The 27,496-nt window shown below is 53.4% G+C and overlaps 2 protein-coding genes across 6 annotated transcripts; both read right to left on the reverse strand.

The window, feature by feature from the left end:
• Positions 1-10,550: 10,550 nt before the first annotated feature.
• Positions 10,551-15,326, reverse strand: FAM174C (family with sequence similarity 174 member C). 3 transcript variants are annotated; one of them, XM_054650071.2, is made up of 3 exons: positions 14,993-15,321; positions 14,215-14,376; positions 10,551-13,610 (listed from the first exon to the last, which is right to left on the reverse strand). In XM_054650071.2, the coding sequence occupies exons 1-3, from the start codon at positions 15,247-15,249 to the stop codon at positions 13,607-13,609; spliced, it is 423 nt and encodes a 140-aa protein (XP_054506046.2). In that variant the 5' UTR covers positions 15,250-15,321; the 3' UTR covers positions 10,551-13,606. The 3 variants fall into 3 exon arrangements, with proteins under 3 accessions (XP_054506046.2, XP_054506047.2, XP_077047520.1); XM_054650072.2 differs by having other exon boundaries at positions 11,666-13,610; positions 14,215-14,331; positions 14,993-15,319; XM_077191405.1 differs by lacking the exon at positions 10,551-13,610 and having other exon boundaries at positions 14,211-14,376; positions 14,993-15,326.
• A 1,732-nt stretch (positions 15,327-17,058) lies between these two features.
• CIRBP (cold inducible RNA binding protein) lies at positions 17,059-21,751 on the reverse strand. 3 transcript variants are annotated; one of them, XR_008535625.2, is made up of 8 exons: positions 21,596-21,751; positions 20,835-20,943; positions 20,633-20,739; positions 20,031-20,169; positions 19,855-19,939; positions 19,685-19,749; positions 17,334-17,429; positions 17,059-17,197 (listed from the first exon to the last, which is right to left on the reverse strand). XR_008535625.2 is itself a non-coding variant. In XM_054650155.2 (7 exons), exons 2-7 carry the CDS (start codon positions 20,935-20,937, stop codon positions 19,315-19,317), a joined length of 516 nt encoding a protein of 171 aa, XP_054506130.1. In that variant the 5' UTR covers positions 20,938-20,943; positions 21,596-21,751; the 3' UTR covers positions 18,567-19,314. The 3 variants fall into 3 exon arrangements, 2 of the variants coding, with proteins under 2 accessions (XP_054506130.1, XP_054506128.1); XM_054650155.2 differs by lacking the exons at positions 17,059-17,197; positions 17,334-17,429 and adding an exon at positions 18,567-19,331; XM_054650153.2 differs by lacking the exons at positions 17,059-17,197; positions 17,334-17,429 and having other exon boundaries at positions 18,567-19,749.
• Positions 21,752-27,496: the final 5,745 nt, after the last annotated feature.

Here is a 27,496-nt window from a genome sequence, read left to right on the forward strand (position 1 = left end):
AGCCCAGCTTCAGAGGCTCGCAGGAGCTCAGCCCCCGGAGCTGGGCCCCGGGGGAGCGGGCGCGGGGGACCCCCAGCTCCCGTTCCTATGGCGACCGAGGATGCCGATGTGGCAGCCCGAGGCGGTACCTTTGGTACTCACGGATCAAACCGCAGGGCAAGCGGTGCCGGGGAGGGGACGCGGAGTGCAGGGAATGCAATGACTTGAATTAAGAGCAGGAGAGCTGGCAGCTCCCCTCCCCTGGAGGCCAAACTTCCCCTGGGTGGGTTAAAACTCGATTTTTAAAAATTTTTCCCCCTGTCCTTGGCCTCTCCCAAGCTTTGGGAAGCACACACCCGGTGAGGACAGCGGGCTGGGATCACCAGCGTGGGCTGCAGAGCACCAGTCCGATGGATGTTGGCCCTGTTGTGCTCAAAAGGGGAGACAGAGGTCAGGAAAATCCTGACAGGATCCAAAGATCTGCTCCTCCAGTGGCCCAGGGACCACCTTCATCCCCCCCATGTGCCCATTGGTGTGGGATAGAGCCCAGGAAGGGCAGGGAGAGGGTGAGCAAAGCCCAGGAGGAGCAGCAGAAGCTGGGGGGACCCTCAACATCCACCCAGCTGCCTTCACAACAGCAAGGACCAGGAATGTGAAAGGGAAAAGGTGACTTTTCCCTGGTTTTGTGTCTCCTCACAGCCTCTTTTCTTCTCTTTTCCATCACCCTCCTTCCTTGCTGCTCTTTCCGCTCCAGAGCATTCAGTGCTTTGCTGGGGCATTAAGAGGCGGCAGCTCAAACTGTTTAGTGAAGCATTAAAGGGGCATGAAAACACTCACATCACGGGAGCTGAGAGCCCTGGAGCATCCTCGGGAAAAAAGCACCTCCCAGTTCTGGGAAATAAGACATATTTCTGTGCTCACAGCACCAGACAAAACCCATCTCCCAGCTCTTGCCAGCCCTGGCCCGGCTCTCTGACATTCCTCTGCTCCTAAAGTCAATCCCTTCCCGTTCCCATCCAGGTCACTTGGGAGCAGCTGGGCCACCACCATCCCCAGCCACCATCTGCCACCATCCAGTCACTCAGCAGCCCCCCAGGATACCTCAGACATGCCCAAACCCTGGGATTTGCATGATTTAGACACGTTTAAACCATCACAGCTTGAGCACATGAAAAGGAGCCAATTCCTCACTCCCTCCTTCCCATATCCAGCAGAAACCTGCAAACACCCCAGGGCTAAAAAGGGATTTTCCCCCTTTTAAGGGGTTCAGAACCCATTGGGCACACGCAGAGCTCAGGTGTCCCCTGTGCCCCATCCCAGGCTCTGAATGCAGCGCCAGATCCAGGAAAATCAGGAAAAATCTGGAAATCAGAAACCTGACTGTTCCATGGAGGGGAGAGGGCTGCTCCACATGAGCCCCTCAGCAGCTGGCTGAGAGTTTTTCCTTCTTCCTTTAACCACAGGGAAGCTGGATTCCTTGGGAGGGGCTGCTGTGCTTGTCCCAACACCTGGAGGTGGGAGCGATGCCTGAGCCCCATCACCCAGCCCCGCTCCCTATGGGAACCATGAGGAACATTGTGAAACGGGAGCAAGAGGACTTGGGGCTCCCTCTGAGAGACCACCATCCCTTCCCAAGCTCAGAAATCAATCCCAGAGCTCCCACTCCCACTACTGCAAGGGCCCAGGGTGTCCCAGGCATCCCCAAATGGGGCATCCCTCAGCTCCAAGGATTCCAGACAAGAAATGGGATAGAGCTGTCCCAGGGAAGCACCATTCCCTGTGAGCACATGGAGCTGGAGGAGCCAAGCAGGTGCCCTGGCCAGGGCTTAGGACCTGGGTGTGCTGCTTGGTGCTCCCAGCTTGGAGAAGGGTTTGGCACAGGCTCTGCTCTGAGAGAGCTGGACCAGCTCTCCCATTTCAGCAGGAGCTGGTGCTGCTCCCAGATCTATCTCCCCCTTCCCCTGTCATGGATTTGCATCTCTCCTTTGGGCAGCTCGTTTCCAGCACAGAAAGGGACAAAAGGCTCTGTTGGGGTCTCCTCCCTCCAAGGGCTCCGTAGGTTCCCCCCACCAAGGGCTCTGTGCAGGGTCCCCCCTTCCTTCCCCAGCAATTGTTATGTTAAAATCCCCAGGACATGTTTCTGCAAAGAATTAAAGGAGGGTGAGGAGGGGATTGTTTTCGTCAGTGTCTCACCGAGTCTCTGACCTTGAGCGTGAACAAAAACAAGAAAAAAGGAACTTTATGCAAATCTCCCTCACTCCGCACAAGGGGGAAAATAATAACGGAAAATGGAGATTAGGAATGCAAATCGACTTAATGAAGAGGCAGGGGCTGGGCAGGAGCTTGTTTTGCTCTTGTAGAGACGACTCACCCCGTCTGGTCCTGCTGCACCCCAGGTCTGATCGATACAAATTATATCAGGGTGGGGAAAGAGAAACACAGGAAAGGTTTAATTCCCTCATCACGGCATTGTTCATCTCCCCTGCCCGTGGCTGCTCCTTCCAAAGGCCTCTCACACCTCCCTTGAGTCAATTCACCACCCAAAACTGACCCACCCTCCTGCAGATCCCATGGTGAAGCCCAGTCCCACATTATGGGGGTGCAGCTGCTTCCAGGGGTCCGAGGGGACCTTGTGTCCTTGCTGCTGGGGCCACATCTCCAAAGTGCCACCCCAGATGGGTCTGGCGCTGCGGGACCCCCCTGCTCTCCACCAGCCCCTTCACAAGGCTCAGCCTCATCACTTGGATCATTTTCCTCTCCTTTTCCATTCCCTCACCAGCCTTCTCAGCCCAGGCTGCTGCACTGGGGAGTGGGAGTGGCTCCCACATCCCCGTGGAACAAAGTCCTGGTCCTGGCAGGGGTCTCCAACACTTTACAGTGAATTTGTGACCAGCCACAGCCTGGGCACAGGACATGGGATCACGAGGAGCAGCAGGAAACCACTGGCGCCTTTTGAGGGTTCACACACGGAGAAGTTGGGATGGAAATGGCTCAGGGTGGCCCTCAGCACCACATTTCCAAGGTTGTGGAATGTTATTGCCTCTTCCCACTCAAAACCCACCTTAGAATCACAGGATCACGGAATATCCTGACTTGGAAGGGATCCACAGGGACCATAATGTCCAACTCCCAGCCCTCCACAGGACAATCCCCAAATCCTATTTTTGCCAGGGCACAAAGCTCCTGTAAAGCTCTGCTTTACAAAACCCTGAGCTCAGAGCCACATCCACCATGAGCAGTCAGGGCTGTGCTGGAAGGTGCTGAACACCCAGATCCCCCTGGAAAGATGATCCCAAAGCTGCTGCTGGGTGTCTCACTGCTGGATCATTGGATCACATGCCCCCAGGTGATGCTTCCTCACTGGAAGTTTGGAATGAATTTTCCTTTCTTCTGCGAAAGAACTATCAAGGTCAGTTCTATTTAAATGAGGCTTTCACTGGCCTGAAGATGAAATCAGACCCCAATCCCATTCCAAATTATGCTGGAATCGCCTGGGCTGGCTGAAACCCAAGCAGGATCAATTCCTGAGGTGTCAGAGCCCCCAGCACGCCGCTCACCCTGGCCCCACTCTTCTTGGCAATCAGAACAGATCCCACAGACCCGAGGCTGCCCTCAGGACACATTTAAACCTCAGCCCAAAGGTGCTGAAAAATTCCTGGAGTGTTTAAAACCCAGTGAGGCCCCAGGGGCAGCGACCTCACCAAGGCCTGGAAACCATCCCTGGGCTCCGGGTCACGCTCCTCCGCCAACGCCAGGGCTGGTGATGCTTCCACCCCACAAACACCCCCCTTCCCTCCCTCCCAAACAACATCCACGGGAGAGTTTGGCTGGGAACGCAGCGCTTTAATCTCCTGGAAGCCTTTGACAACCTGTCTCGTCCTGGCTTTTAGCTGCGTGAGAGCTGCTCGTTAATGGAGCATTAACCTTGGAGAGCTGCTGCAATTACTCCAACACTAATTCTGACAGTTTTTGGTGTATCTGTTTGTTCTTTTGACAGGCAAAAGGAATTTCTTTTTAAAAGCTGTTTGATACATTTGAGACCTTCTGTCCACATTTCCCTTTTTTTTCTTTTTTTTTTTTTTTCCTTCTGCTGGAGATGGGAAGGTGGGGGGAACGTGCAGAGGGGGAGACGCTGCCTTCCCACGACACCTCCTTCAGGCACCAGTCGGGATATTTCCCCCCTCCCAAGCCCTTCCTACCCCTGCTTTAAGTCACAGAAGCGTTTGGTCTCTCCTGACCTCATTAGGGTAATTAGGAAACCTTTTGAAGCTGGGAAAATGGCTCTGAGCGCTGGGAAAGGAGGAGAGCAAAGAGGCTCTGAAGGAGCACGAGGATGGAGAAAGAGGGAGAAAAACATCTTCAGCAGCGAGGAGGTGACCTGCAGCTCTGCTCCCCTGGAAAGCTCCTTAAATTGCCTCTTTTAAGAGGATGGAAATCCAAGTCCTGGTTATCCCATAAGACCTGAGCAGCCAGGGAGCAGGGAAGGAAAAGGGTGGTGGGGCAGGCACAGACTGAGCTGAGGATTCCACTTCCATCTCTGATCCATCACCACTTCCCCGGGTGCCCTTTGGCAAATCAGCTCTTGCTGTGCCTTAATCCTTCCTTCATCTGAAAAAAAACCCCATCCCCTACATGTTATTTTCTATGTGGGAAACACAGGCTTTGGAGGGAAAGGGCTCCCTCTGACTGTGCAGCTCCCAGGAAAAGCAGGCTGCTCCTGGCCATCATCCACATGGAAGTGGTGCCAACCAACACCTTGATCTGAAGTCTGATAAAACCCACCTGAGATGGAGGCAGAAGGTGATCTCGGTTGAACTCAGCTGCTGCTTTCCAAACCCACCTGAGCCACCAGGTAACTCCCGGGTGACAGGAGTGGGAACCTTCCTAAGAACATTCAGCCCTCTCTGCCTCTAATAAATGTGGGAAGCGTTTTCCCTGCACTCATCTGAGCCAGCCAAGAAGCCTGAATGATGACTGTGGCGCAGCTAAAGTTATCACAGGGATAAAACCTCCAGTTCTAAAGGAAAAACGCGCTATCACAGCCCTTTGCTACCAATCACAAAGGGCACAAACCCGATGCCTCTGTGTGTTCTGCAGAAAGGGGAGTTTGATGTGAGAGAAAAGCGGATTAAAATAACACTGGCAAGAAAAAGGATCAAAATCCACCGATATACCCCGGCACGAGCGAGTCTGAGCCAGCGCGCCCGAGGTCCCGCTGTGCCTCTGGCACACGTGGAGATGGAAGCACTGCCACGATCCTGCACAGCTGCTTTGAGGGTCCCCTTTGGAAGATAAGGCCCCCCCCAGCCACCCCTCCATCAGAACATCCCGTCAGGAGCTGCTTCTCCAGGGTGTCCTCAGCAGTCCCTGCACCGCCAGCCTGTGTTTGAGCAACGTCATGGAACACTGGAATGGTTTGGCTGGGAAGGGACCTTAAAAATCACCCAGTTCCACCCTCTGCCATGGGCAGGGACACCTTCCACTATTTCAGGTTGCTCCAAGCCCTGTCCAGCTCAGCCTTGAAGATTTTCAGGGATGGGGCAGCCACAGCTCCTCTGGGCAACCTGTACCAGAGCCTCCCCACCTCTTTTCCTCCTTTTATCCACTCTAAATCAGCATTTTTGGTTTAAAACCATCACTCCTTGTCCTGCTGCAGCAGGCCCTGCCATACATCAGCTGGAATTGGACTTGGGATGTCCTGGAGAGGCACCTGGGGGCTGCAGGTAGAGCAGCACCATGGCCCCCCCAGAGCCTCCATCCCCTCGGCTGCTGCTCATGTTGTTAATGCCCATCAGTTTTTCCCTGTCAGGAGCAGCCTTTCCAGCAGTTCTGCAGGAGCGGGGGTGGCTGGGCTCAGCTCGGGCTGAACAATGAAATAATTGGGATTATTTTAAGTACATGAGGCTTTATTCCTTTAAAGAACAAGAGTAATTAAGCACCTGAACGTAACAGCAGCGTAGTGGGGCAGAGTGAATGCTCCAGGGAGGGGCTGGAGCCTCTCCAGGGAAACATTCTGCCTTCACCTCATAGGGAGCAGGGCAAACCTCCTGGTACTCTGCAGGGGCTGAGCATAACCCTGGCATGGGCTCTTCTGTCTGCAAAGCTGAAATCTCAGCACCCCCATTTCCAGGCTCTGAGCTATGTGGCACATGGAAGCACTTTGAGGATGTCCAGGTGCTGCCAACAGCAATTCCTGGGGATTCCAGCGTGGCAGGAGGGAATCACACCGGCATTGGGAGCTGCTTCCAGAGGGAGAGGGAATGAGGAGGGTGCCCACACACCAGTTCTGTGCCATTTCAGTTCCATTTCCCAGCACTGGATGTGACCCATCACCCCCACATTCCCCACATGCCATGTTAAGTAAAGCAGCTGGTAATTGTCTGCAAAAATTGTCTATAAACACCTCTCCATGGGCAGAGGTTCTCTAAGCCCTGCTGAAGCAGGATCTATTCAGATCCACAGCAATCCCACAACCCGTGGAAGTGTTTCCAGCAAATCAGACCTAAAATCCTCTTTTTCTGGCAATTCCAGCCCACGGGTGCATGGAAGTTCCATCCCCCCCCAACAGGTATCCCTGGACATGAGCTGCAGCTTGTGACTTTGATCCAGCATTGTGAGAAGCAAACATGAGATTGTAACATCCAAGATATTGTCTCCAATTTAATTTTTGGGCTGTTCCCCCCTTCCCTCTGCAATCGCACGTTCAGGAGCGCAGAGCCCCTTTCATGTTTACTTATCCTTAGATTGCAAAAATTGTCATGTGAATTCCTTCTCCAATTAGCTCTGGTACTCAAAAATAAAATATTGTTCTGTTGCCAGCACAGTTCTGATCATTCCTGTCCTTTATACTTTTATTCCCCAGAGTCACTTGAAAAGCGGACGCTCCTTCCTCCTCCCCTGCAAAGCCCCCTTGGAAAATTTTTAAAACAAAAAACAAGCAGCAATTCTAAAGGAAAGGCTTTGGTGGCTGAAGTGCCACTCCATTCACCTTTCCATGATGGAAGGGAAAAAATAAAGATCAGAAGGAGGATTTAGACAAAAAGCCAACTAAGTAAAGGTAATTTCTGATACAGGAAAATCTGCTTGTTGTGTAGAGGTGCTTTGTTGAGTGGAACAGAAGAGACATCAGAGATTCTGCAGCAGGTTTTCAAACATTCCCAGCTCCCTTCCCAATGTGCCACCTGATTCCACACCAACCCAGAGACACATTTTGGAATGTCAGTGTCCATGGAATGAAGGTGAGGAAGACCACCCAGCCCCTGCCCACAATGAGAGGGACACAGACACGGGGAATTGTGAGTGCAGCTGAAAACGTTTACGGGGAAATTCCAAAAGCATCCAAAGTCACGCCAAAGTACCCAGAGCCACCCAGTGAGTGTATGAGCAATAAATGGGACAAAATTTGTGACACCTTCCCCTGACCACACTCATCTGCTCACCCATCCAGGGCTTGGCCCCAGTGAGAGCCCAGCGTGTTCATGGGGACAACCCGCGACCCAGAGAGCTGCCCATGGAGAAAATCCCAGGATAGTTTGGGTAGGAAGGACCTTAAAGTTTATTCATTTCCACCTCCTGCCATGGGCAGGCACACCTTCCACTAGATCAGGTTCTTCCACACCCCATCCAAACCTGGCCTTGGTTAATGCCACCTAAAAAACCCTAAGGTTCATTTGGTACTGGAGAAATCCAATGACAAAGAAGTCCAAAATCCATGAATGGAGTATCCTTTCTATATTCTAAATTTCTAAAATATTTCTAAATTTCTAAAATATCCTTTCTATATTCTAAATTTCTATATTCTAAAATATTCTTTATTTTTCTCTTTTTCCTCCTTGGGTTGCTGGACGCATTTGGACCATCTCTTCTCCCAGACAGTGACCAGAAAAAAAATCACACACAGACTGCTGTCACACATAAAAATACCAAAAATAAACCCCCAAAAACCCACCAAAAAAAAAAAAAAAAAAAAACAAACCTAAAAAAACCCCAACTTTAGACACAAACCCTCATTAAAAGCAGGGGACAGTGAGTGAGAGAGGAGAGAGAAGAGCTCAGCAGTGCTCCCTCCTCGGGCTGTGCCGCAGAGGTGATTTCGCACTCCACGGAGCGCGGCGTGAGGAGCCGCAGCAGCAAACAGGCTCTGGAATCAAAAGAGCTCCCTGGCACTCCACCGGCCCCGCAGCTCCCATTCCAGGGAAGGAAATTTGCATCCAAAGCATCAAGAGCACTTTACCTCGAGTTTAAAATAAATTCCGAGCAGATCCATGCCGCCAGCTTGTGTTTGTGACTGGAATCCCAGCCAGCGCCAGCCGGAGCCTGGCCCCGTTGAGAGCTCGGGAAGAGGGGATGGCACAGAGCAGGGAACAGGGATGAGGGTAGGACAGCACAGCTGCAGCTGGTCCAGCACCAAGGGCCACAGCAATTAGTGCTAATTGGGGTAACAGCCCCCTGAGCCTGAAAAGGAACAAGCACTCGGTTCACATCCTGTGGCAGCTCCCAGCACCGCACACAGATGGAGCTTGGAAGCACAGAATCGTGGAATTTTTTTGGAAAAGACCCCTGAGATCACAAAGTCCCAGCACTGCCAAGGGCACCATTAAACCATGTCCCAGGTGCCACACCCAGGGGTCTTCTGAACACTTCCAGGGATGGTGACACCACTACTGCCCTGGGCAGCCTGGGCCAGGCTGGATCCCTTCCTTTTGAGGAAGGAATTTTCTCTCATATCCAATCTAACTGGACATGGTGATGGTGTCCTGCCCATGCTGCTGCACAGGGAATGCTGTTAGTTCATTAGCACTGCAGTTAATTTGGCCCAGGAAAGCTGGGGTGCCCCCAGGGCGCTGCTGTTCATGTCTGTGCTGGAGCCAGTGGCATCACTCCATCAAACCAGGGCATCCTGAAACCTTGCAAGCCCAGAATCATAAAAATCTTTCCCAAACAAGTCCTGACAGGGCCAGGTGGAACCTGGTTCAAGTGGAGCCAGGGCAAGACCCTGCCCTGCTCCTGAGACACTCCCCTGAGAGAGAAACCCCAACAGCTCCCCAGGAGCCACCCCAAAACCTGCTGCTCCCCCAAAGAGACACAACCCCCAAAGGGCCCTTCCAGCTCATCCCAGACAGCTGCTGCAAGAAGCAGATTTGCCTTTCAAGGCACCAGGATTGATTTGCAGCTTCCCCAGGTGCCGGCAGTGCCCTGGCAGCTGCAAGTCTGGTCTGTGAGTGCCACCTACAGGGACCCCCTGTGCCCCAGCTCCTGGTGTGCCCTGACCCCCCTGTGCCCCAGTTCCTGGTGTGCCCTGACCCCCCTGTACCCCAGCTCCTGGTGTGCCCTGACCCCCCTGTACCCCAGTTCCTGCTGTGCCCCGACCCCGCTGCCCCCCAGGACCCCACCAGTAACGAGGGGAAATCGTGGAGCAAACAAAACCCTCTTGGCTGCTCCAGGACATGGGGACACGGGAAGGGTGGCAGAGGGGGACAGGGGGAACATGGCTTCTGTTTTCTCAGTGCCACCGATGCACAGAGTCAGATGAGAAGCAGGTGTGAGTCAGGGAACGCCCTTGGGTTTGTTGTGGAATGAATTCCTTGCAGGGAGGAGCCAGGACATTCCCATTTCAGCTTGGAAGAGACTCAGGGGAGACTCCCAAGGGGCAGCTCCCATCTCTGCTCTCGGGGACAAGGGGCAGGAGCTGAGGGAAGGGCTGGAGCTGAGTCAGGGGAGGCTTAGGGTTGGATATTACTGAAAGATTCTTCCCTTTGAGTTGGGCACTGCCCAGGCTCCCCAGCCCCAAGGCTGCCAGAGCTCCAGGAGCAGTTTGGAAGAGCTTCCAGTTTGGACACTGCTCTCAGGGATAGACAGATTGGGGTTGTTGGGGTGTCTGTGCACCCCATCAAGTTGGACTCGATGATCCCTGTGGGTCCCTCCCAACTCAGGAGATTCTATGATCCAGGGAACAGCATCTCCTCCCTCACTTCCAAACAAGCACAATGGAATTTGGTTCTGCTGCTGTGGAGAGGCTGGAATTGGCCTCACAGGGACTTTATTTGGTCCTCTGTACAATAAAAGGGAGTAATGTGAGAACAGGGAGAAAGGAGGAGACTTCAGAAAACTGAAATGAACCCAGAGATGATTGGAGAATCACAGAGTCACTGAATGGTTTGAAAGGGACCTTAAAGCTCACCCATGGGCAGGGACACCTTCCATAGACCAGGTGGGCTCCAAGCTCAATCCAGCCTGGGCTTGGACACTTCCAGACAGGACACAAGGTGAGCAGCAGCCCTGGGAGCACAGTGGCACTGCCCTGTGAGCAGGGGGAAAACCCCAAGGACCCCATAAATCCATGATCTCACCAGAGCAGCCTCATCCCACGGGCTCAGCAGCCCATGCACACAGCAGGGAGGGATGGCTGGGCTGGAATTCTTTATTCCAGTGATTCCAGGTACAAGGGAGGGGATGCTGCAATGACAAGAAAACCATGGATCAATACCATGGCCAGCAGCTGTTTAAAGACAGATCAGCAGTTCCAGAAGGGCAAAACATGAGCTGCTCCTTGGGGAGTTCAGACAACAATGTACTCAAGTGCTGTTTATTGACTCCACCACAGGCACAGACCCTGGCAGGGCTGCAGGTCCCATCCCAGGCACAGAACAAAACACCAGAGTTGATTTCACCCCACTCCCATGGATCCCATTAACCCTGCCCAGTAGGTTTGGGCAGCCCAGTATCAGCAGCAGAGCATCCCAAAAAGCCTCCAAGGTAACAGAGGGATTATGTAAACTTTGGAAAATTGGCTTGAGAGCAGTGTTGTAGTCAGTCACGATGCACACAGTGGTGACTGTCACAGGTTGTGGTCCATCGGCTCCTTTGGGTGGGATGAGCAGGAATCCTGCAGACCAACAGGCACAGGGAACCTCCACCAACACCTTGATTCATCCAGGAGAAATAAAAGTGCAGCAGTGGCTGCTGGAGGGCCTTAGCCTGCCCAGGACCAGGCACTGGTGGGTCTGTTTGCATTCCTGTGTTTAGCCTGAAAAACAACTGGAAATCTACTGGAAGATCCAACTGGGGCAAAGAGACCTAAAACACAGGTATCAAATAGACATGGAGGAACTGAAAGAGTAATGGAAGGAACACCTGAACTGCTCCTTTGTGGAAATGTCATGTGAGGTGTTCAAAGCTGCTGTTTTATTTGCAGGATCCACCCCAAACCCCCCTGGCCTGGCCCTGCTCACATTACAGGAAGTGCCAGATCCAGCTGATTCTTCCTGGAGAAATGGGATCATGCTGAGCACCCCAAGGAGTCTCAGATCTGTCCCTTGGGTTTCTTCTCTTAGAAAAGATCTCCAAGGACTCAGAGCAGAGCAGGGATGAAATGTCACGGCCTGCAAAGGGCAAATCCCAATGCCAACTGCTGCTGAGGGGGAGGATGGAAGTGGAAACAGCTTCACAGGGTCCCTGATTACAGCTCCAACCTGTCTTCAGCCCAAGACCAGGACAAGTGACAGCCCCACAAGCATCTTTGTACCCTGCACCCTTTAAAGGTGGCCAGCAAGACTCTGAAGACATGGAAGTGGTGTAGAAATTCCAGGTTGGCACCTCAGTTTCCCTACACAGCACAGCCCAAGCACCTCATCACCTGCTCCACACATTTCCCTGCTCAAACACAAACATCTGTTCCAGCCAAAACTAATTCCAGCAGATTTATTTTCAAGGCAAGACCTATTGCTTGAGGTTCCCTCTGATCTGAATAATTCAACATTAAACAAACGCTCCAATCCTGTGAGGTGAGGAAACTTGAGAACTGCAAACCCCACCTGCCCAACAAGAGGGGAGCCTAAGGAATGCTCAGGAGCATCACTCCAGGTGAAGGAAGGATGAGGAATGTGTTGTTCAAACACTGAGCATGGCAGTGGATTGGGACAGTCAGGCTTCAAGAGCACAGGGAACAACTTTTCAGAGGGAATAAAAGAGCCAGGGAATTACCAGCACATGCAGCCCTGCAGGATGAAGGAAGATCCTCACAGAGCTCCAACCATCCCCAGGGAAGCTGCAGCCGGGTGGAGCCATCCCAGCGATTCCCACATGGAACCTCTGCCTGCTCCCATCTGCCACAAAGCAGGGAACACCCAAAATAGGTGTGAAATGACCCAAAGGACAGGAAAACAGGGCACATGAAACCACTGTGTGCACATGGCAATGTTATTAAAAAAATAGATATGTGTGTATTTTAAAACCCTTGGTGCACATGCGAGACAGAGCTGCCACGGGGGGGTGGGATTTCTCCAGGAAACCTCACCTGCCCTGGACAGACCAACGTGGCTGCTTGCACAGGATCACAGCACTCCCTCAGCAGATTCTGCAGCATCTGCCAGCCCCCAGCCTCCCCCTGATCACGATCAGCACATCCCTGTCCCTTCCTCAAGAGTCACAGGTGCCCCTGATCCACAGGGGATGGGCAATCCAAAGGAAAGGAGCCAGACATCCCCAAGATTTACCCTAGAGGTAAATATCCTCATTTTTCACCCTAAAGGTGCCACAGGGACCCTCCCTGCCCGCAGGGCAAATCCCTCGGGTTCTCCAAACAAAGGCACTGCCAGCTTGGGGGGAAGTGGGATTTAAGGATGTGCTGCCAGTTTTCAAGGAAAGGCCACAGACAGAAGCATTAGTGAGCAGTTTTCACCCATTCAGCAGCAAATCCACCCAACAACCACCTCCTGACACATTCAGCTTTGGTCCTACACAATCAGATCCCAAATATCCACTGTAACAATGGGCTGCAGGAAAGATGCCAGCTGAGTAGCAGCCAAGGGAATGAAACTCCAGGGTCCTTGAGAGGAGAGAACTCATCCAGGGCTGCCCTGAATCACAGTCAAGAGGAGTTGGGGTCCCCCTTTTCCGGTCATCAGCTGCTCCAAGACACTCCCTGGCTCACATCTGGCTCTTCCTCAGGTATCCAGAGCTTGGCAGATGTCACAGGTGTCCCTGGTGAGCTCACAGCTGGGGCTGGGCAGAGTCCAGGCATTCCCAGCCCTTTTGGAGAAAGATTCCTTTGGGTTTTGGCCCCTTTCATTTCTGTAAACCCGTGAATGACCTGGATTATCCCAGTAATTGCCGATCCTGCAAAATGTAACTCGTTTAACTCCTTCCCAAAGCTGCTCTGTCTGAGCTATCACCCTCCCACCCCCGTTTGTGTAACAGAGCCAGAGCTCTCACAGCTCCTCCCAGAAGCTAATTACAGAGACACTTCCCAAAGAAGTAACCTGATATTGCATGAAGGAAAGAGGATCGGCCTGGAGAAGGAATCTGATGCTTCCAGGGCAAGGAGAGAGGGATATGAGGCACAGGGGCAGCTCTCAGGCTTAGATTTCAGGTGCTGAAAATCATCCCAAGAGCATCTCCTTTACCTCAGCCCTTCCCCGTGCAGTGAACAGCTCCCATCTTTCCCCAGAAATGTCCCCAAGAATGCACGTGAAGAAAACAGGTTTGGTCCCCTCTCCCCTGCCCCAGCTATGGAAGGGCTCAGACTGTTAGTTAAGTCATTGTAAGCAGATATAAAACTTGAGCACTAAGGATTCCACTGGGATTGGACCCTCCATCATTCCAGGCAGCCAGTGCCACTGGTCCCGAATCATCTGGAAAAAAAAAAAAAGGAGACACCCAAAATCAGGGGGAGCTGAGGTGATGTTCCTTGAGGTGACATTCCTCCTCAGCTTAAAACAACCTCCCCAGAAATCAAACTGGTGGGATGTGAACACAATGCTGGGAAAGCAGGAATGGATATATCCCTGTGAGACTGGGAGTTGGAACTGTGATGAGACCTGGAAGCAATTCCCAAAAATGAAAAAAAAGAAAACACAAAACAAACCAGGAATTTTGCTGGGAAAACAGGAATGCATATCCTGATGGGACTGGGAGTTTGAATTGTGATAGGAGTTGGAAGCAATTCCTCCCTGTCTAACACAGGGAGGCCCAGACTGGGCACAGGGGCTCTCCCAACAGCTCTGTGACCCCACAGTAGTGTCCAAATAACCCTGTCAGTGAGACTTTTCCTGGGCCAGAAAACGAGGAAAAGTGAGATAAATCCGTGTGCCAACACAGAGACCACACACAGGCGTTTTAATTTATGCAGATCTGGTTGTAGGAGCTGTGCCAGAGCTCCCACAGCTTTGGGAAAGGAGCCTCAGCCCCTTGTGAGGAAAAGAGCAACACAAAAAAACACACAAAATGCTCCCTCACCGCCTCAGGTTCCGGCTTTCAAACACGGTGTCCTCGTCACTGTCGAGGGAGCCCAGCTCGATGTTCTCATCCTGGTTCGACAGCAGCCCGTACTTCTTCCTCTGGGGCTTCTTCAACCTGAAATGAGTTTTGGGCTCGTTTCTGGGGCCCTCGGACCTGGGGCTGAGGGACACGGAGAGCACAGTGAGTGAGGCGCTGTCCCCACCCAGCGGGTGGTTTTAGCGGAGATGGTTTAGCGCTAATTACCTCGGGTAATTAACAGTGTGAGGGATTTACAGCGACGTTTTGGACTCGCTGCCAAAGGGATGCGCTGGGGAGGCAGAGCCCCGGCTGGCAGAGGGAGGGAGGGAGGGAGGGAGGGGAATTCAGGGAAAATGGGCACAAACCCAGGGAATAGGAGCGGAATTGGGGCAGGCAAGGGACAAGGGACACCGTGACCGGCTTCGGGGGACCCAGAGCAAGACCGGGACGGGCAGGGGGGACAGGGACCGGGACAACCGGGACAAGCAAGGGCACTGCCACAACCAACGGGGACTGGGTCCAGGACCAGGACAATCAGGGTGACATCCCCGACCAGGGGGAACCAGGACTAGAAGGGTAGAGAACCCCAGAACCGGGACAAGCTGGGACACAGCCCGGGATAAGGGGAACAGGAACCGGGACCAGCAGGGACACAGCCCTGGGTCAGGCGACACGAGAATGGGGACAAGAGCAGGAGCGGGAGCAGCAGAACATGGATACAGCCGCGCTCGGGTGCCTGTCCCCGCTTTGCACTCACCGGAACGCCCGCAGCATGAAGTAGAAGGCGGCCAGCGCCGACAGAGCGCTCAGCACATAAACAGCGCGCCTCAGCACCGGCAGCCCCGACCCCACCGACAGCCTCGGCCCGGACTCGTGCTCCGTTCCCGACTGCGTCTCGTTCCGTGTGACCGCCCGCGGCGGCTCCGTGCTGTTCCCCGGGTTGGGGGCGGCGGCGCGGCCGAGGTGCGGGACGAGGAGGAGGAAGAGGAGGAGGAGGAGGAGGAGGCGCGGCATGGCCGGGCCGGGGCGGCGGAGCGGGAGTGGCGGCCGCAGGAAGGCGCCGGGACGGTGCGCGCGGCTCAGGCCCCGCCCGGGCCCCGCGGAACCGCTCGCGGGTTCCGGGGCTGCGCCGTTCCGGGCCGGCCGTGACCCACTCACGGAGCCGCCGCGGGGCTCCGACATTTTGCCCTCAGGGTTGTTGTTGTTTGCCCTCGGGAGCTGCGTGCCCCTGGGCGAGGCCGCCATTTCTCCCTCACTGCAACACCCCGTCCGCCACAGACGCCATTTTCCGCTCAGGGTCATCCTTCCTCTCTCAGGGCTGCCATTGCCCTTTCAGGGCTCTCATTCCTCCCTCAGAGCCGCCATTTCCCCCTCAGGATTCTCCCTCCCCCCTCAAGGCCACCATTTTTCCCCGAGGGTCATCATTTCTCCCTCAGTGTCGCCACTTCCCCCTCATAACAGGACCTTTTCCCCGAGGGTCATCATTTCTCCCTCAGTGTCACCACTTCCCCCTCATAGCAGGACCTTCTCCCCCAGAGCCGCCATTTCCCCCTCAGGGTTCTCCTTCTCCCTTCAGGGCGGCCATTCCCGCCCCATGGTGAACACAGCTGGAAACAGAAGCATTTTGAGCATTTCGAGAATTTCTATCCCCCATTTTTACTCTCTGCAGACACTTCGGGCTGAACAGGGCTCAGTCACTGCTGGGCAGGGCTCAGGCCCTTCAGCCCTGCTCCACTTCCCCATTTTTCCTCAGGGAATGGCTTAAGCTCCCTGGACACACAGGGCTTACTTTAAAAAAAGGGCATTTTGGTTAAAACTGGGTCACCCGAGCTCACGTCAGACCCACGGCACCCAGACACCTTCCCGATGACGCCACTGGGTTCCACATCCAGCCCCTGGCTCCAGCGATTCCCTCACCCATCCCAACAAGACATCATTAACTCAATGGCATAATTAGCAATGCCAAAAATAACAGCACCTTCAACCAGGCTATTTTTGCACCTGTTCATTATTTCTGCCTGCGTCTAAGCATCCTATTTAGGAAGGTCTTACAAAGCATTATTTGTAAGTATTTTCAGCCTGAATTCATTTCAGCCTCACCTGACTGCATTTTTATCAGCAAAGACTTCACACACTCCTCAGCTTTCATTGTATTTCATATCCTCCTGCATTAACATGCAAAAAATCCTCACTGGTGAATTGCTCAATTCAACCCCCAGAAGTGTGTCATGGCTGATTGCTTTTTTTAAATGCTGCTCACTTAGATAATTTGAAAGAGGTTAAAGGAGGAAAAGTAGGTTTTGTGAAGTGAGCTCAATAATCCCCTCCTGCAGGCAGGAATGTCTGGAGACTCCTATCAGTGGAAAATGGGGAACTGATGGCTCTTGGGCAGCAAGTCCTCAGGGCTTCTGAATGAGCCCATCACCAAATTCTGAGTTTATCAGTTTAAAAAACGGGTAGAAAAGGGCAGGATGAAGCAATCAGCTCTTCTCTAACACAAAAAAAAAGGGCAGGAGCAGCTGAGATCATCAAAAACTCTCACTGCTCTCACCCTGCAATCTTCTGCCAGAAACACAGTGTGTCAGCCTCTCCCAGCATAATTATATTAATCCTCCTCATCACTGAGCTGCCACATTTTTGGGATTTAACTCACAACAAGACCTCATGTGTCCCATGAGGATCACACATCAGTCTGCTTGGAGCAGAGTGTGTCCACCTCCAAGCACCACAGTGGCAGTTGGCTCTGTGCTCTGAACTGGGCTGTGCACCAGACAAATACTTTTGCCAAAAACATACTGTTTCCCACAAAAAGTACCACAGAGATTTGTTTTTTCCACATTTCAGTGTTTTATTCTGTCTTGACTGATTTGGGTCATGTAAAAATGAGCAACACCACTGCTTTGAGCTCTTCATCTCCGCACTCCAGTGTCTGTCCTTCTGTCCTCTCTGACGCGTCTCAGCGCTGAAACGAAACGGACACAAGAGAATTGGAAGGTGGATAAAGATACAGGAATGGAAGAGGGTTACTGTACCAACTTAGGGATAAGGAACAGGGACACTGCTAAAGGAAAAAAACCTCAGGAAAGGGATGTTATTACCTGGTTGGCAAACTTGCTGCAGCATCCCTGGAACGCAGCAGCTCTGGTCGCTCAGGATCCGCTGGGCCTCCGAAGCGTGTGCCAGGTCCCTTCAGCCTGCTAAAGCAGAGAGGCATTAACAAGAGCCCAGGGCAGAGGCTGCTCTTGCCCCCAACCTCCCCACACAGCTCACAGCGCACGAGGGTCTCACAAGCCATCGCTGAACCCATCACACCACAAAGCACAGTCTGGGAAAACTGTTCCAGGCCGGCTGCTGCCCGTGCTCAGCCAGCCCATGGATTGGATCCCCTAAGCAGAGAGTTAACACTTGGACATGGCTGCTTAGGAAGTGTGGGCCATGGGAAAAAGTTAATGGCAACAAGTAGGATGGCAAAGAAAGCTACAATTAAAGTGAGCAACTTAATGAAGTCTAGGAAGAGTCTCAATAGATGAACACATATCGAGTCAGGGAGTTCGTTCCAATCTTGCTTCCGTACCTACAGCAAGACACGGCTTCATGCCCAACTCTGATCTGTGGAACTCAAGGTGTGCCACAAGCCAAAGGTTGCATACGGCATGGGTTAACGTTTTTCCAGCAGCTGACCAAAATTGTCAAAAGGAATATTTCACAGGTACATTAGACTTTCAAATGAGCTCTCAACAAGAGGAAGGATGCGGACATGAGCAAAAGGAGTTACCTCGAATTACAGGACTATTTCCACATATGAACTAGCCAAGAGAGCAGCTCTCGTCTCAGAGGTTTCTGTTGGAGGCACAACACTTCTTTTCTCCAAGGACACTGCAGTTTCCATTTGCTAGCAAAGAATTCTTAGAACTTGTAAGCAATGACACAGCTAAGCTAAGCCCGGCATTCCCCTACATCGCACACGCGCTCGGCACGCAGGGAACAGCCCAGGGACTACAGCACTTGGCTCTTTTCTACAGGTCCCAGTGTAGCCTACAGCAGCTTTGCAGGAAACATCCATTATCCTTCCTAACATTCCAACTGCACTTCGCTCCTAGCACACCCTCAGGTTTGTACTTCCAGCCTCTACAGACAAGTTTTGACTACGTTATGTGAAATTTCTTGGCCAATTCAGATGTCAAGACCGATTTTAGGATTAAAATTCCAGCGGCCGGGCAATCGTCCGGCCAGCTCTGCCACTGTCCCTAATCTCCTCCTCTCGCTTCCAAGACTGTTCTTCATCTCCAAAGGTTGTGTTGTGCAATGAAATGTAAATGTCAGGAGCAGAGTTCATTTCAGACGGTCTTTTAATAGGCTTCGTAAAGCCAAAGAAAACTGTATACAGGAATCCTTTACCACTTCAAATACAACAGCAATGGAATATGCATATTTCTTCCAGTAAAAAAGGACAATATAAATAAACATTTTCAAGAACCTCTTTATGGTAAGTTTGCAAGTCTAGTTCTGGGTCATTTACATCATTACAACAGTAAAAATACCGTTATGCGGGTTGAACATACAAGCACGTTTCTCTTTAGATATATCAAGGTGGTTTGCCTTCCAACGGAACCCAAGCTGCATTCCTACCTTGCTACACTAAAGGAATGTTACAAAAGACGAAGATAATGCACTTGAAAAAAAAAAAAAAAGAAGAAAAAAAAGTCCACAGCTTGTTCAGCTTCTAGTGAACATTGGTACAAGGTCCTTGCTAGCTCAAAAGAAACTGAATTGGGGCCCCAACTTAAAAAAAAAACAACCAAAAACGAACACCTTGGCTCATTCATGGAGGATAAAATAAAATCTGAAGTGCTTTCAAAAAAGATTAAAACCACTTGAAAGCAGAGCTTTCTCCAAGACAGTCTAATCAGACAGTCTCGTCTCAGAAGCTGCCAGGCTGTGTATGACAAGATCAGAACTGATAATACTACAAAAGTGAAAATACAAGTAGATGTACTACACAATAACCATTTCAGCGAAGCTCCAAAAATCTTTATAAATACAGCCATTGGAAGGACGATCTTGAGTCAGGAAGGATTTTTACTCGTTGTGTGTAGCTGAGGACAAGAAGCAGGCACAATTGTAAAGGCACTGAAGCAAAGACAAGTTCCAGCATTTTACTCCCTTTGCATTATTCCAAGGCTACGGCTACTTGGCTACTGAGATCCCCCACCCGCGGGTCAGTGCGTTAGGGCAGCCGAGTTTGGGCTCCTGGAACACCTTTTTTTTTTTTTTTTTAAACACTTGCTTTGCCTTAGATCCGAGCAACTCCTGCACATGCATTAAATTAGAATCTCCCGGCACCACCACGTCCACAGCCTGAGCCTGCCCCAGCTGCAGGCTCAGGCTCAGCAGGTTCAGAGCTCCTACAGCACACGGACTCAGCGCTCCCGCTCGAAGCGGCACTTACCGTAACTGTCATAGCTGTCTCTGTAGGAGCCTCCTGAGTTCCTGTCTCCATAGCCACCTTGACTCCTGCAGGACAAACAGAACTCGCTTTACAGCTGCTCAACTCCTTCTCTGCTGCTTTGAGCCCCACCACAGCCTCCCCACCATCCCTGCTGCTGGCAGAGCCCTTACCTGCTATTATAGTAGTCTCTGGAGCCGTTATAGCCTCCGCTTCTGGAATCAAATCTGCTGCCGCCATAGCCTCTGTCTCCACCTCCTTGGAAAGACAAGGAAATGAGGTTTTTCAACCATTCTGACAATTGAGACCCCCCCCATGCAGACATTATGAGTGAGCCCCATGCACTCACCTCTGGAGAAGCCACGGCCCCGGCCTCGGCCCCCGCGGAAGAAGCCCCGGCCCCCTGAAGACCCCCCTCTGTAGCCACGGGATCTGTTCTCTGAGGACTTCCCAGCCTGGTCAACTCGGATCTGACGCCCATCTACAGACTAAAACACAACCACGGTTAGCCAAACCGAAATATTTAAATAGAAAGCACACGTAGAACGAGTTGCACGCCTTCATAGTTGGCTGAGCAGTGCCAGGAGTCGCTGCTTGTGAAATAAACAAACGTCTCTTCCATGCCACAATTAAATCAAGTAGGCAAAAAAATTGATATATTAAGAAATATTATTATAATATTATATATTATATACAGAAATACCTATGAAGTCATATATCAGTCATCCAGATTCAGTAATGGAACTTTATAGTTTTACTCCTAGTACATATATACATATATATATATTCTTTTACATATTAATTCATACAGCCAGACTTTTTATATTCATATCATCTCATCTAAGATACTGGCATTTATCTGTTTTTCCACACAGCCTGAACAGCAGCACACCTCTAATTCTCTTCCTCCACACTACAGGAAATAAAGAATCAACTCTAGGGCCTCCTCACCTTTCCATTCATGGCCATCATTGCATCTTTTGCATCATCGATATTTTCAAAAGTAACAAAGCCAAAACCTCTGGATCTCTGAGTCTCTCTGTCTTTCACCACCACGACTGTGAAAAGGAGAGATAGGAAACGAAAACCAATCAGCACCAGGGAAATTTAACAGACTTGGGGAAACTATCCCATCGTGGCTCTGCAGTCTCACCTTCAGAAATCTGTCCGTATTTAGAGAAGACTTGCTCCAATGACTGCTCATTGGTGTCGAAACTGAGCCCGCCGACAAAGAGCTTTCCCTCATCTGATGCCATTCTGACCTGCCAAACCAACGGAACCGAGTCAGCGACTCAAAAAACCCACACAATCCCCAAGAGGTCTAAAACAATAAATCCTTCTAACGCCACCTATAACAACACCAATGTGATCTCACACTGCCGGACGCCTTATGCGGTCCTCCAGCCTTACAAGGGGGTCTCCCTCAGGGACGGCGGGAGCGAGGGCCCAACTAGGACTCCGCGAGGCTCAGGGCCGAGGGCAGAGGAGCAGCATTGGGACCGGGCCCCGGTAGAACCCGCGGCCGGGTCGGGTCCCGCCAACCCCCGGTGGGACCCCTGGTACCGGCCCCTCCGTGCCCAGGGCGCATGCGCGCCCGCATCGCCCCCTACCGGCCTGCCCTGGGCAGCGCCGCCCGCCGCCCCCTCCCTCCCGCCCGCCATTTTGCACGGCCGAGGCCCGTCGCCATTTTGTTTCCGCGCACGCCTTTCCCCCGCCGCGGCCCCTTCCCCGACACGGTACAAAGCGGCCCGCTCCGCTGTGCCCCCCGTGCCCGCAGAGGGCACCGATCGGCGGGCCGGGAGCCGCGGCCCAGCCTCCCGCGGGACCCGGCCCTCTGCCCCTGGGACACGGCTCCGCTCACTGCGGACCGCCCGGCCCGGTGCGGTCGCGGCCGCCCCGCGCGACTGCGCTCACCGATAGCCGGGCAGTGCGAGGTCCACACAACACTTCAAAGCTTCAGCGAAATGTACGGCGAGCCTGGCGGGGCGGCGCCTTATAAACGCCCGCGCCTCATCCCGCCTATCTTATGAATATGCAGATGAACCCCGCTGCAAGGAGGGGCGACACGTCACCAAAGCGCTGCCGCCGCTGCACCCCCTGATTGGGCGGGATTTTATTAATATTAATGAACCACGGCGGGGGCGAAGGTAGGGGCGCGCAAACAAAACTACGGCGTGGCCCCACCCCCTCCACCCACGCGGGGGCGGGGCGCGACGGACGGCGCCCATTGGCTGCGCGCGCGGAGGCGGGCGGGAGCGCCCCTGTGAGAGGGAAGGAAGTGGAGGTCGCTGATTGGGCGGGGGGCGCGGCCGCCCCGCCCCTCTGGCGAAGGGGGCGTGTCCAGCCTGGCCCAGTTTCGCGCCCTTCTCGCACTGCGGCGGCGGCCACAGACAAAGGGCCCCCTCAGGGGCCGCCGCCATCTTGGGTGCCGAGCACTGCCCCCGGCCGGGGTCCGGCGGCTCCTCCCGCTGCGGCCCGTCCGGTCACCGCCCCGCTCAGGAAACCCGTCCTGTCCCCGCAAACTGACCGCCCTTCTCTTTGTCCCGTGGGGAACGATCCCTCCTTGCAGTGTTGTCCGATATGCACTTGGGATATGATGGTGAGAAGTAGTTAAAGCAACAAAGTTTTCTTTAAAAATAAAAGTCTTTGTTCAACCTGTTTTGCCAAAGAATGAAGTCTTTAAAAGTCCATCCTGAGGTTTGACAAAGGTGAGAATGCCTTCAGCAGTAAAAACTTTGTGTTGAAAGAGAAAACTGGCAAAGCCAAAGACACGTCTTATCGAGAGGCTACACAGTTTTGAAAGGCCTCAAAATAAAAATGGTCAGTGTTTCATGCAATAATTACAATCTCATGTAGAAAAGTGTTTGGAAACATTGGCGGGGAAGAGATGCACGTGAATAAATAGATTGGAGAGGAGGAGATGGATGGGAGGGAATAGCAGCGTGCAGGAAACGGGAAGGAAACATGGCGAGGCTGTCACTGTGTGTGTCCTGTGTCCAAGGACAGGACTGGACACAGCAGGGGTCACTCTGTGTGTCCCCTGTCCCAGGCAGGACCAGACACCTTTGCTCTGCCTCCAGAAACTCCTTGTAATTCACGTTGCAGTTCGCAGACGGGGTTTGCAGCCACTGGCCACCTTTCTTCCTTCAGTCCTTCCTTCCCAGTATTTATAGTCTGAGCCAGGCTGCACAGAACAAAATCACCGGAGTACAGAAATCACCACTATTTGGTGACCGATTTCCAAACCAGGCACTGAGACTGAGGAAAAACAAACCACGGGGAGATGCAAAGAAACCTGCCCGTGATTGCTCTGTCAAGCAGTGATCACCCATTCCCTGCCTCCCAGAGCATGGAAATCGGGCTTTTCCTCCCTGATTTGTTGTGATCCCTTTGGGATCTGCAGGAAAAGGGCAGTTTGTACATGGGTAATACAGTAATTACAAAACCCAGGGGCACCACATCTGTGGTTTTTCTGAGCTCACAGGGCCACAGGGACAGAATGCTGCCACCAAAGTGCTCAAAAGCACTTAAAAACACCCAATATTGATGACACACCAGGCCAATATTATTATTTTCCTACCATGAAAAAATTTACTCACTTTCCTAGGCCCGGAGGAGGGAGCAGACATGTCTGCTGTTACTGCAAATTGATTTTTGCCCTTCAAGAGAGGAAAAGATTCCAGCCCTGCAATCACAGGCACAGCATTTCAATTAAATTAGAGACCCATTAACGTGAGCGTTCCTGGTCTGTGATGAGGGTGGATAAAGTGACCTTGATGCACGGAGCCATTTTCCAGCCTGAGATATTGGACAGTTAACACCAACCCTGCTGCAAACCTCGAGGGACAAACGAACACTGGGATTCACTGGGATTTGACTCCACACAAAGCCAGGCACGTCGGGTGTTGTGAAAATAGCACTGAGAACCTTTGCTGCTTCGGGGGAATTTGAGTCCCAGCAGGATGAAGGGCTGCTGGGAGCAGAGGAGCTCCTGTGACATGGAATGGCGAGCACATCCCCGCTTGGTTGTGTCCCAAAAGTGTGATTTCCATCTCCCTGGGGCGTGTTGGTGGCTTTGCTTTGACAGTGAGAGTCACCAGTGACACCAGGTGAGAGCTGCACCAAATGGACACTGTGTGCTGCTGCCAGGAGGGTTCAGTGCTCCAGATCAGGGCATCAGACATGGCATCAGCAAATCTTCGTGGGTATTCCATGATCAGGCTGCACACAGGGGCTGCAGCTGCCCCGTGTCACCAGCCCAAGGGGTTCAGGGACATCCCTGCATGTCCCACAGGCTGGGAGCGGTGCTGGGAGCAGCCGGGCAGGCAGTTTGCACCTGTCATTAGGGCAGCTAATTAAGCACTGAAACAGCCCAGGATTCACCTCCTGCAGCAGAAAGGACCTGGCCAGGGGTCCCAAAAAGGCAACACCACGTAGGAGACGCAGAGATCACTCCTGTGTGAGTTCCAGACCTGAGCACCCATGGGTGTTTCCCCTGGCTGAGCCCTAATTTCAATCACCTGGATCTGGCTGTGAGCAGGGCTGAGTGACCCAATTTGGCAAAAGTGCCAGCAGTTCCTTAGGGAGTGCAAATATCCGCTCTGGAGTGGAGCTGTTTGTGTGCTCAGGTGCAGCCATGGGAAATCATGAATCACCAGAGGCTGGAGGGACCTCAGGGATCACCTGGAGCTGATTCAAGCAATCCCCCCACACATGACTGATGTTTTTATCACCTATTTTTTACAGCTTCCAAGGGCAGAGGTTGTAGGTCCCAACATCCTGTTAATGATTTCCTGGAAGTTCTGCCTGTCCAGCAGCACAGCAGGGATAGTGCCACATGGAAATGCCGTGGAGGAGCAGTGACAGGAGGAGTCCTGCCTTCACCCCGTGCCACTCCCACACCAACATGAGCCTCTCTCCTGCCTCCAGCACATCCCACACCCAGGCAGCTCGGCCTTCTCTGGGGGTGCCCACCCTGCTGTGGTGTTTGTAGGGACCTTTCCCAATCCCTGCACTCAGAGAATCGCCCAGAGCCGCGCAGCAGCTGAGCCCAAACCTGCTCGGCAGCCCCGGCACCTTCTGGGGAGCCAAGGGCAGCCCCCGCCCCGGGCACTGCTCTGATGAGGTTCCCAAATCACCCAGCAGCTCCTCCGGGCCAGGGCTGGGATGGGAGCGCTCAGGGGAGGGCAGGACGGGGCAGTGGGTGCCACATCTGCTCCTCCTCTGGTGCTGTGCCTTACCCGGGGCTGGGAGTGAACAAAGCCCTGCAGGCACCCCCCTTCCCCCTGCATTCCTGCTCCTGAGCCTGGCAGAGCCCCTGGGAGCGTCCCCCCTGCTGCAGGCACAGCGCTGGGGGAGCTCTGCACGCCCCAGCACATCCTGCAGGGCGCAAGAGCCGCCTCCCCTGCCTTTGTTTTTGCTGGGATTGCAGGAAAGGAGGGGACGTGAGGCCGGACCGGAGCAGAGCTCATGGCTGAGCCTCCACCCCATCCAACACCAAGCATCTGGCTCCTTCCTGGTTCTCCCTGCAAGATCATCTTATAGCAGGAGCAGGGAAGGGACACGGAGGCCTCAGTGTCCCCTCGGTGTCCCTGGCATGGGAACCCTCGCTGTCCCCACCGTGTTTGGCCCATGGCAGCCTTGGACCCTCAAGCAAACACCAAAGCAGGGCTGGATTAGGGAACTGGCAGTCCCAAAGCGCCCCAGGGAAAAAGAATATTCCCTTCTCCCTTACTCCTGTCCCCGAGGGAGTTGCTCATCCAGCTTTGCAGTTGGAAAGAAAAGCCCTGACGCAATCCCGCCGTTGCCATGGTGAGGAGCGCTTCCCTGTGACCGGGATTTACCGGGTTGTAGGACAAAGCCACCGGGAGCAAGGGGGGGGGACAGGATCCGCAGGGATCGAGCAGGGGGAACAGATCCATGGAGAGCGGAAGGATTGGATCCGCGGGGAGCAGGAGGATCAGATCCACAAAGAGCAGAAGGATTGGATCCACAAGGAGAAACAGGATGGGATCCACAACAAAAAGGTGCAAGAGATCAGGGCTCAAGTTGTCCTGAGATGACAGGGGGGTCACAGCAGCGTTGGGAAATCCAAACTGGAATGTTAGGAAATGAGCTGAGGTCCGGGGGGGATTCAGAATTGGAAATACTGGTGCACCCAGCTGGAGTCTGGGGGAATTCGGAGCTGGGAATGCCAGTGCACCCCGATTGAGGTCAGGGGGGATTCAGGGTTGGGAATGCCGGGGCACCCCGGCTGAGGTGAGGAAGATGGTGAAAATAAGCATGTGGTAACCATGGCAACCGTGTAGCTGCCTTGGCGCTGAGCAGCAGCTTTATCAGAGCTGGTGCTTCCCAGCCAGATTATGGAAAACCAAATCTTGTGTGTCAGACTGTCCCTACCTGCCCAAACACAGCCAAATTTAGAAACAACTGCACCCAGCATCTCCAGCAGCGGCCTCATCACCCCTCACAGCTCACACTAAGGTGTTACTGTGGGATTTTTGCCCTTTTCCTCCAGCACTCCCAGCTCACCAGCACAACATTCCAGCCACTGTCACACATGAATGCTTTTCCAACATAAACCCTTCACCTCCCGGCTCTGCCACACCAGAGAGCCCGGCCATGCCATGGGCAACATGGTTCAGGGCAGCACCACCAGCCGCTCACTCCCAGGATCCAAAACTGCCCAGAAAACCCAGATGGGGGCTGCCCAAGCTGCTTCCCCGCGGGTGGCCTCTCTCCCACATCTGTCAGGGTCCCCCTGCACAGAACGCAGCTGCTCCGGTGTGGGAAAAGCAGCGGCAGCAGCGCCGTGCTGTTTATTGCTCCCACCTTCCCTCCTGTCACCCTCCCGTCTGCATTAAGGACTCAGTTCAGTTATATAAGCGCTCATTAATCATCATCTAAGAGTATTTGCAGCATCGAGTTCTTAAGGGCAGGAGATGCTACCCAAGGACTGGACAAACAGCCTCTGACCGCCTGACACTGGGCGGCCTTGCAGGGCAGAGGGCTGGGGAGGCAGGAAGGGTTCATCACAGCCTGCAGGGGAAAAGCTGCCAAGAGTTGGGAACATCGTATCCCTCCCCAGCAAGAGGTAAAGTACACACCGAGGGGGGCCAGCCCAGGTGTTGAGGGAAACTGGAGCTTTTCCAGACCCCTTGGGCTCCTCCATTCACTCCCTCAGGCACTCGCACTGCGGTTTGCTGCCACCATTTGCGGTAGGACCGGTGGTCTCACACCCCTACAATCCCATGCAGGGTGGGGTTGTTTCATCCAGCTCCCCTGCACAAGGGTCTCAGGGCTCCCCAGGACCCTGATATCCTCCCAAGACCCCAGTGTGCCCCCTCTGCTCTTCAGCAGGTCGCTGTGTGCTGCTGTTTCCCTGCAAGGGCACATAAATCACCTTGAGCCCACAGCCGTCCCCGAGTCACTTCATTGCCATCGGCACGGGGGGTGGCCCGGCGGAACGAGCCGCGGGAACAGCCGCGATTGCAGAAATCCCTGAACTGCAGCATCAACGTTTTTTCCCTGCCCAGAAGGTTCCCGCGCCCTCGCATGAGCTCATCCTGCACCGTCCCCTTTCCGCGCCTCCCGTAACCCAACCTCTCCCAGCCCCGCTGCAGAGCAGGAATGAGACAGGAATGAGACACCACAGCCCAGCAGATTCTTGGCTCTCTTGGCTCCCTGGGTCACTCTCGGGAGAGCTCCAAGTCATGCGACTCCTTCTCTTTTCTTTTTTTCCCCCTCTCGATGTGGGGGAACGAGTCGGGAAAGTTCCCCCCGCTCTCCCCCCTCGCGTGGATCCGGATGGAGGCA

The sequence above is a fragment of the Agelaius phoeniceus genome, chromosome 29 (genome assembly GCF_051311805.1).
Source record: "Agelaius phoeniceus isolate bAgePho1 chromosome 29, bAgePho1.hap1, whole genome shotgun sequence".
NCBI lineage: Eukaryota > Metazoa > Chordata > Aves > Passeriformes > Icteridae > Agelaius > Agelaius phoeniceus.

Bases quoted from the DNA above. Each gene is read 5' to 3' on its own strand.
- FAM174C (XM_054650071.2), bottom strand. From the start codon at position 15,249: ATGCCGCGCCTCCTCCTCCTCCTCCTCCTCTTCCTCCTCCTCGTCCCG. The intron at 14,377-14,992 runs GTGAGTGCAAAG...CGTGTCCCTCAG, and splicing joins TTCATGCTGCGGGCGTTCCG to CCCCAGGTCCGAGGGCCCCA.
- CIRBP (XM_054650153.2), bottom strand. From the start codon at position 20,937: ATGGCATCAGATGAGGGAAAGCTCTTTGTCGGCGGGCTCAGTTTCGAC. The intron at 20,170-20,632 runs GTGAGGAGGCCC...GTTGTGTTTTAG, and splicing joins TGATGGCCATGAATGGAAAG to TCTGTAGATGGGCGTCAGAT. The intron at 19,750-19,854 runs GTAAGGGCTCTG...TTTGTCCTGCAG, and splicing joins AGAGACTACTATAATAGCAG to GAGTCAAGGTGGCTATGGAG.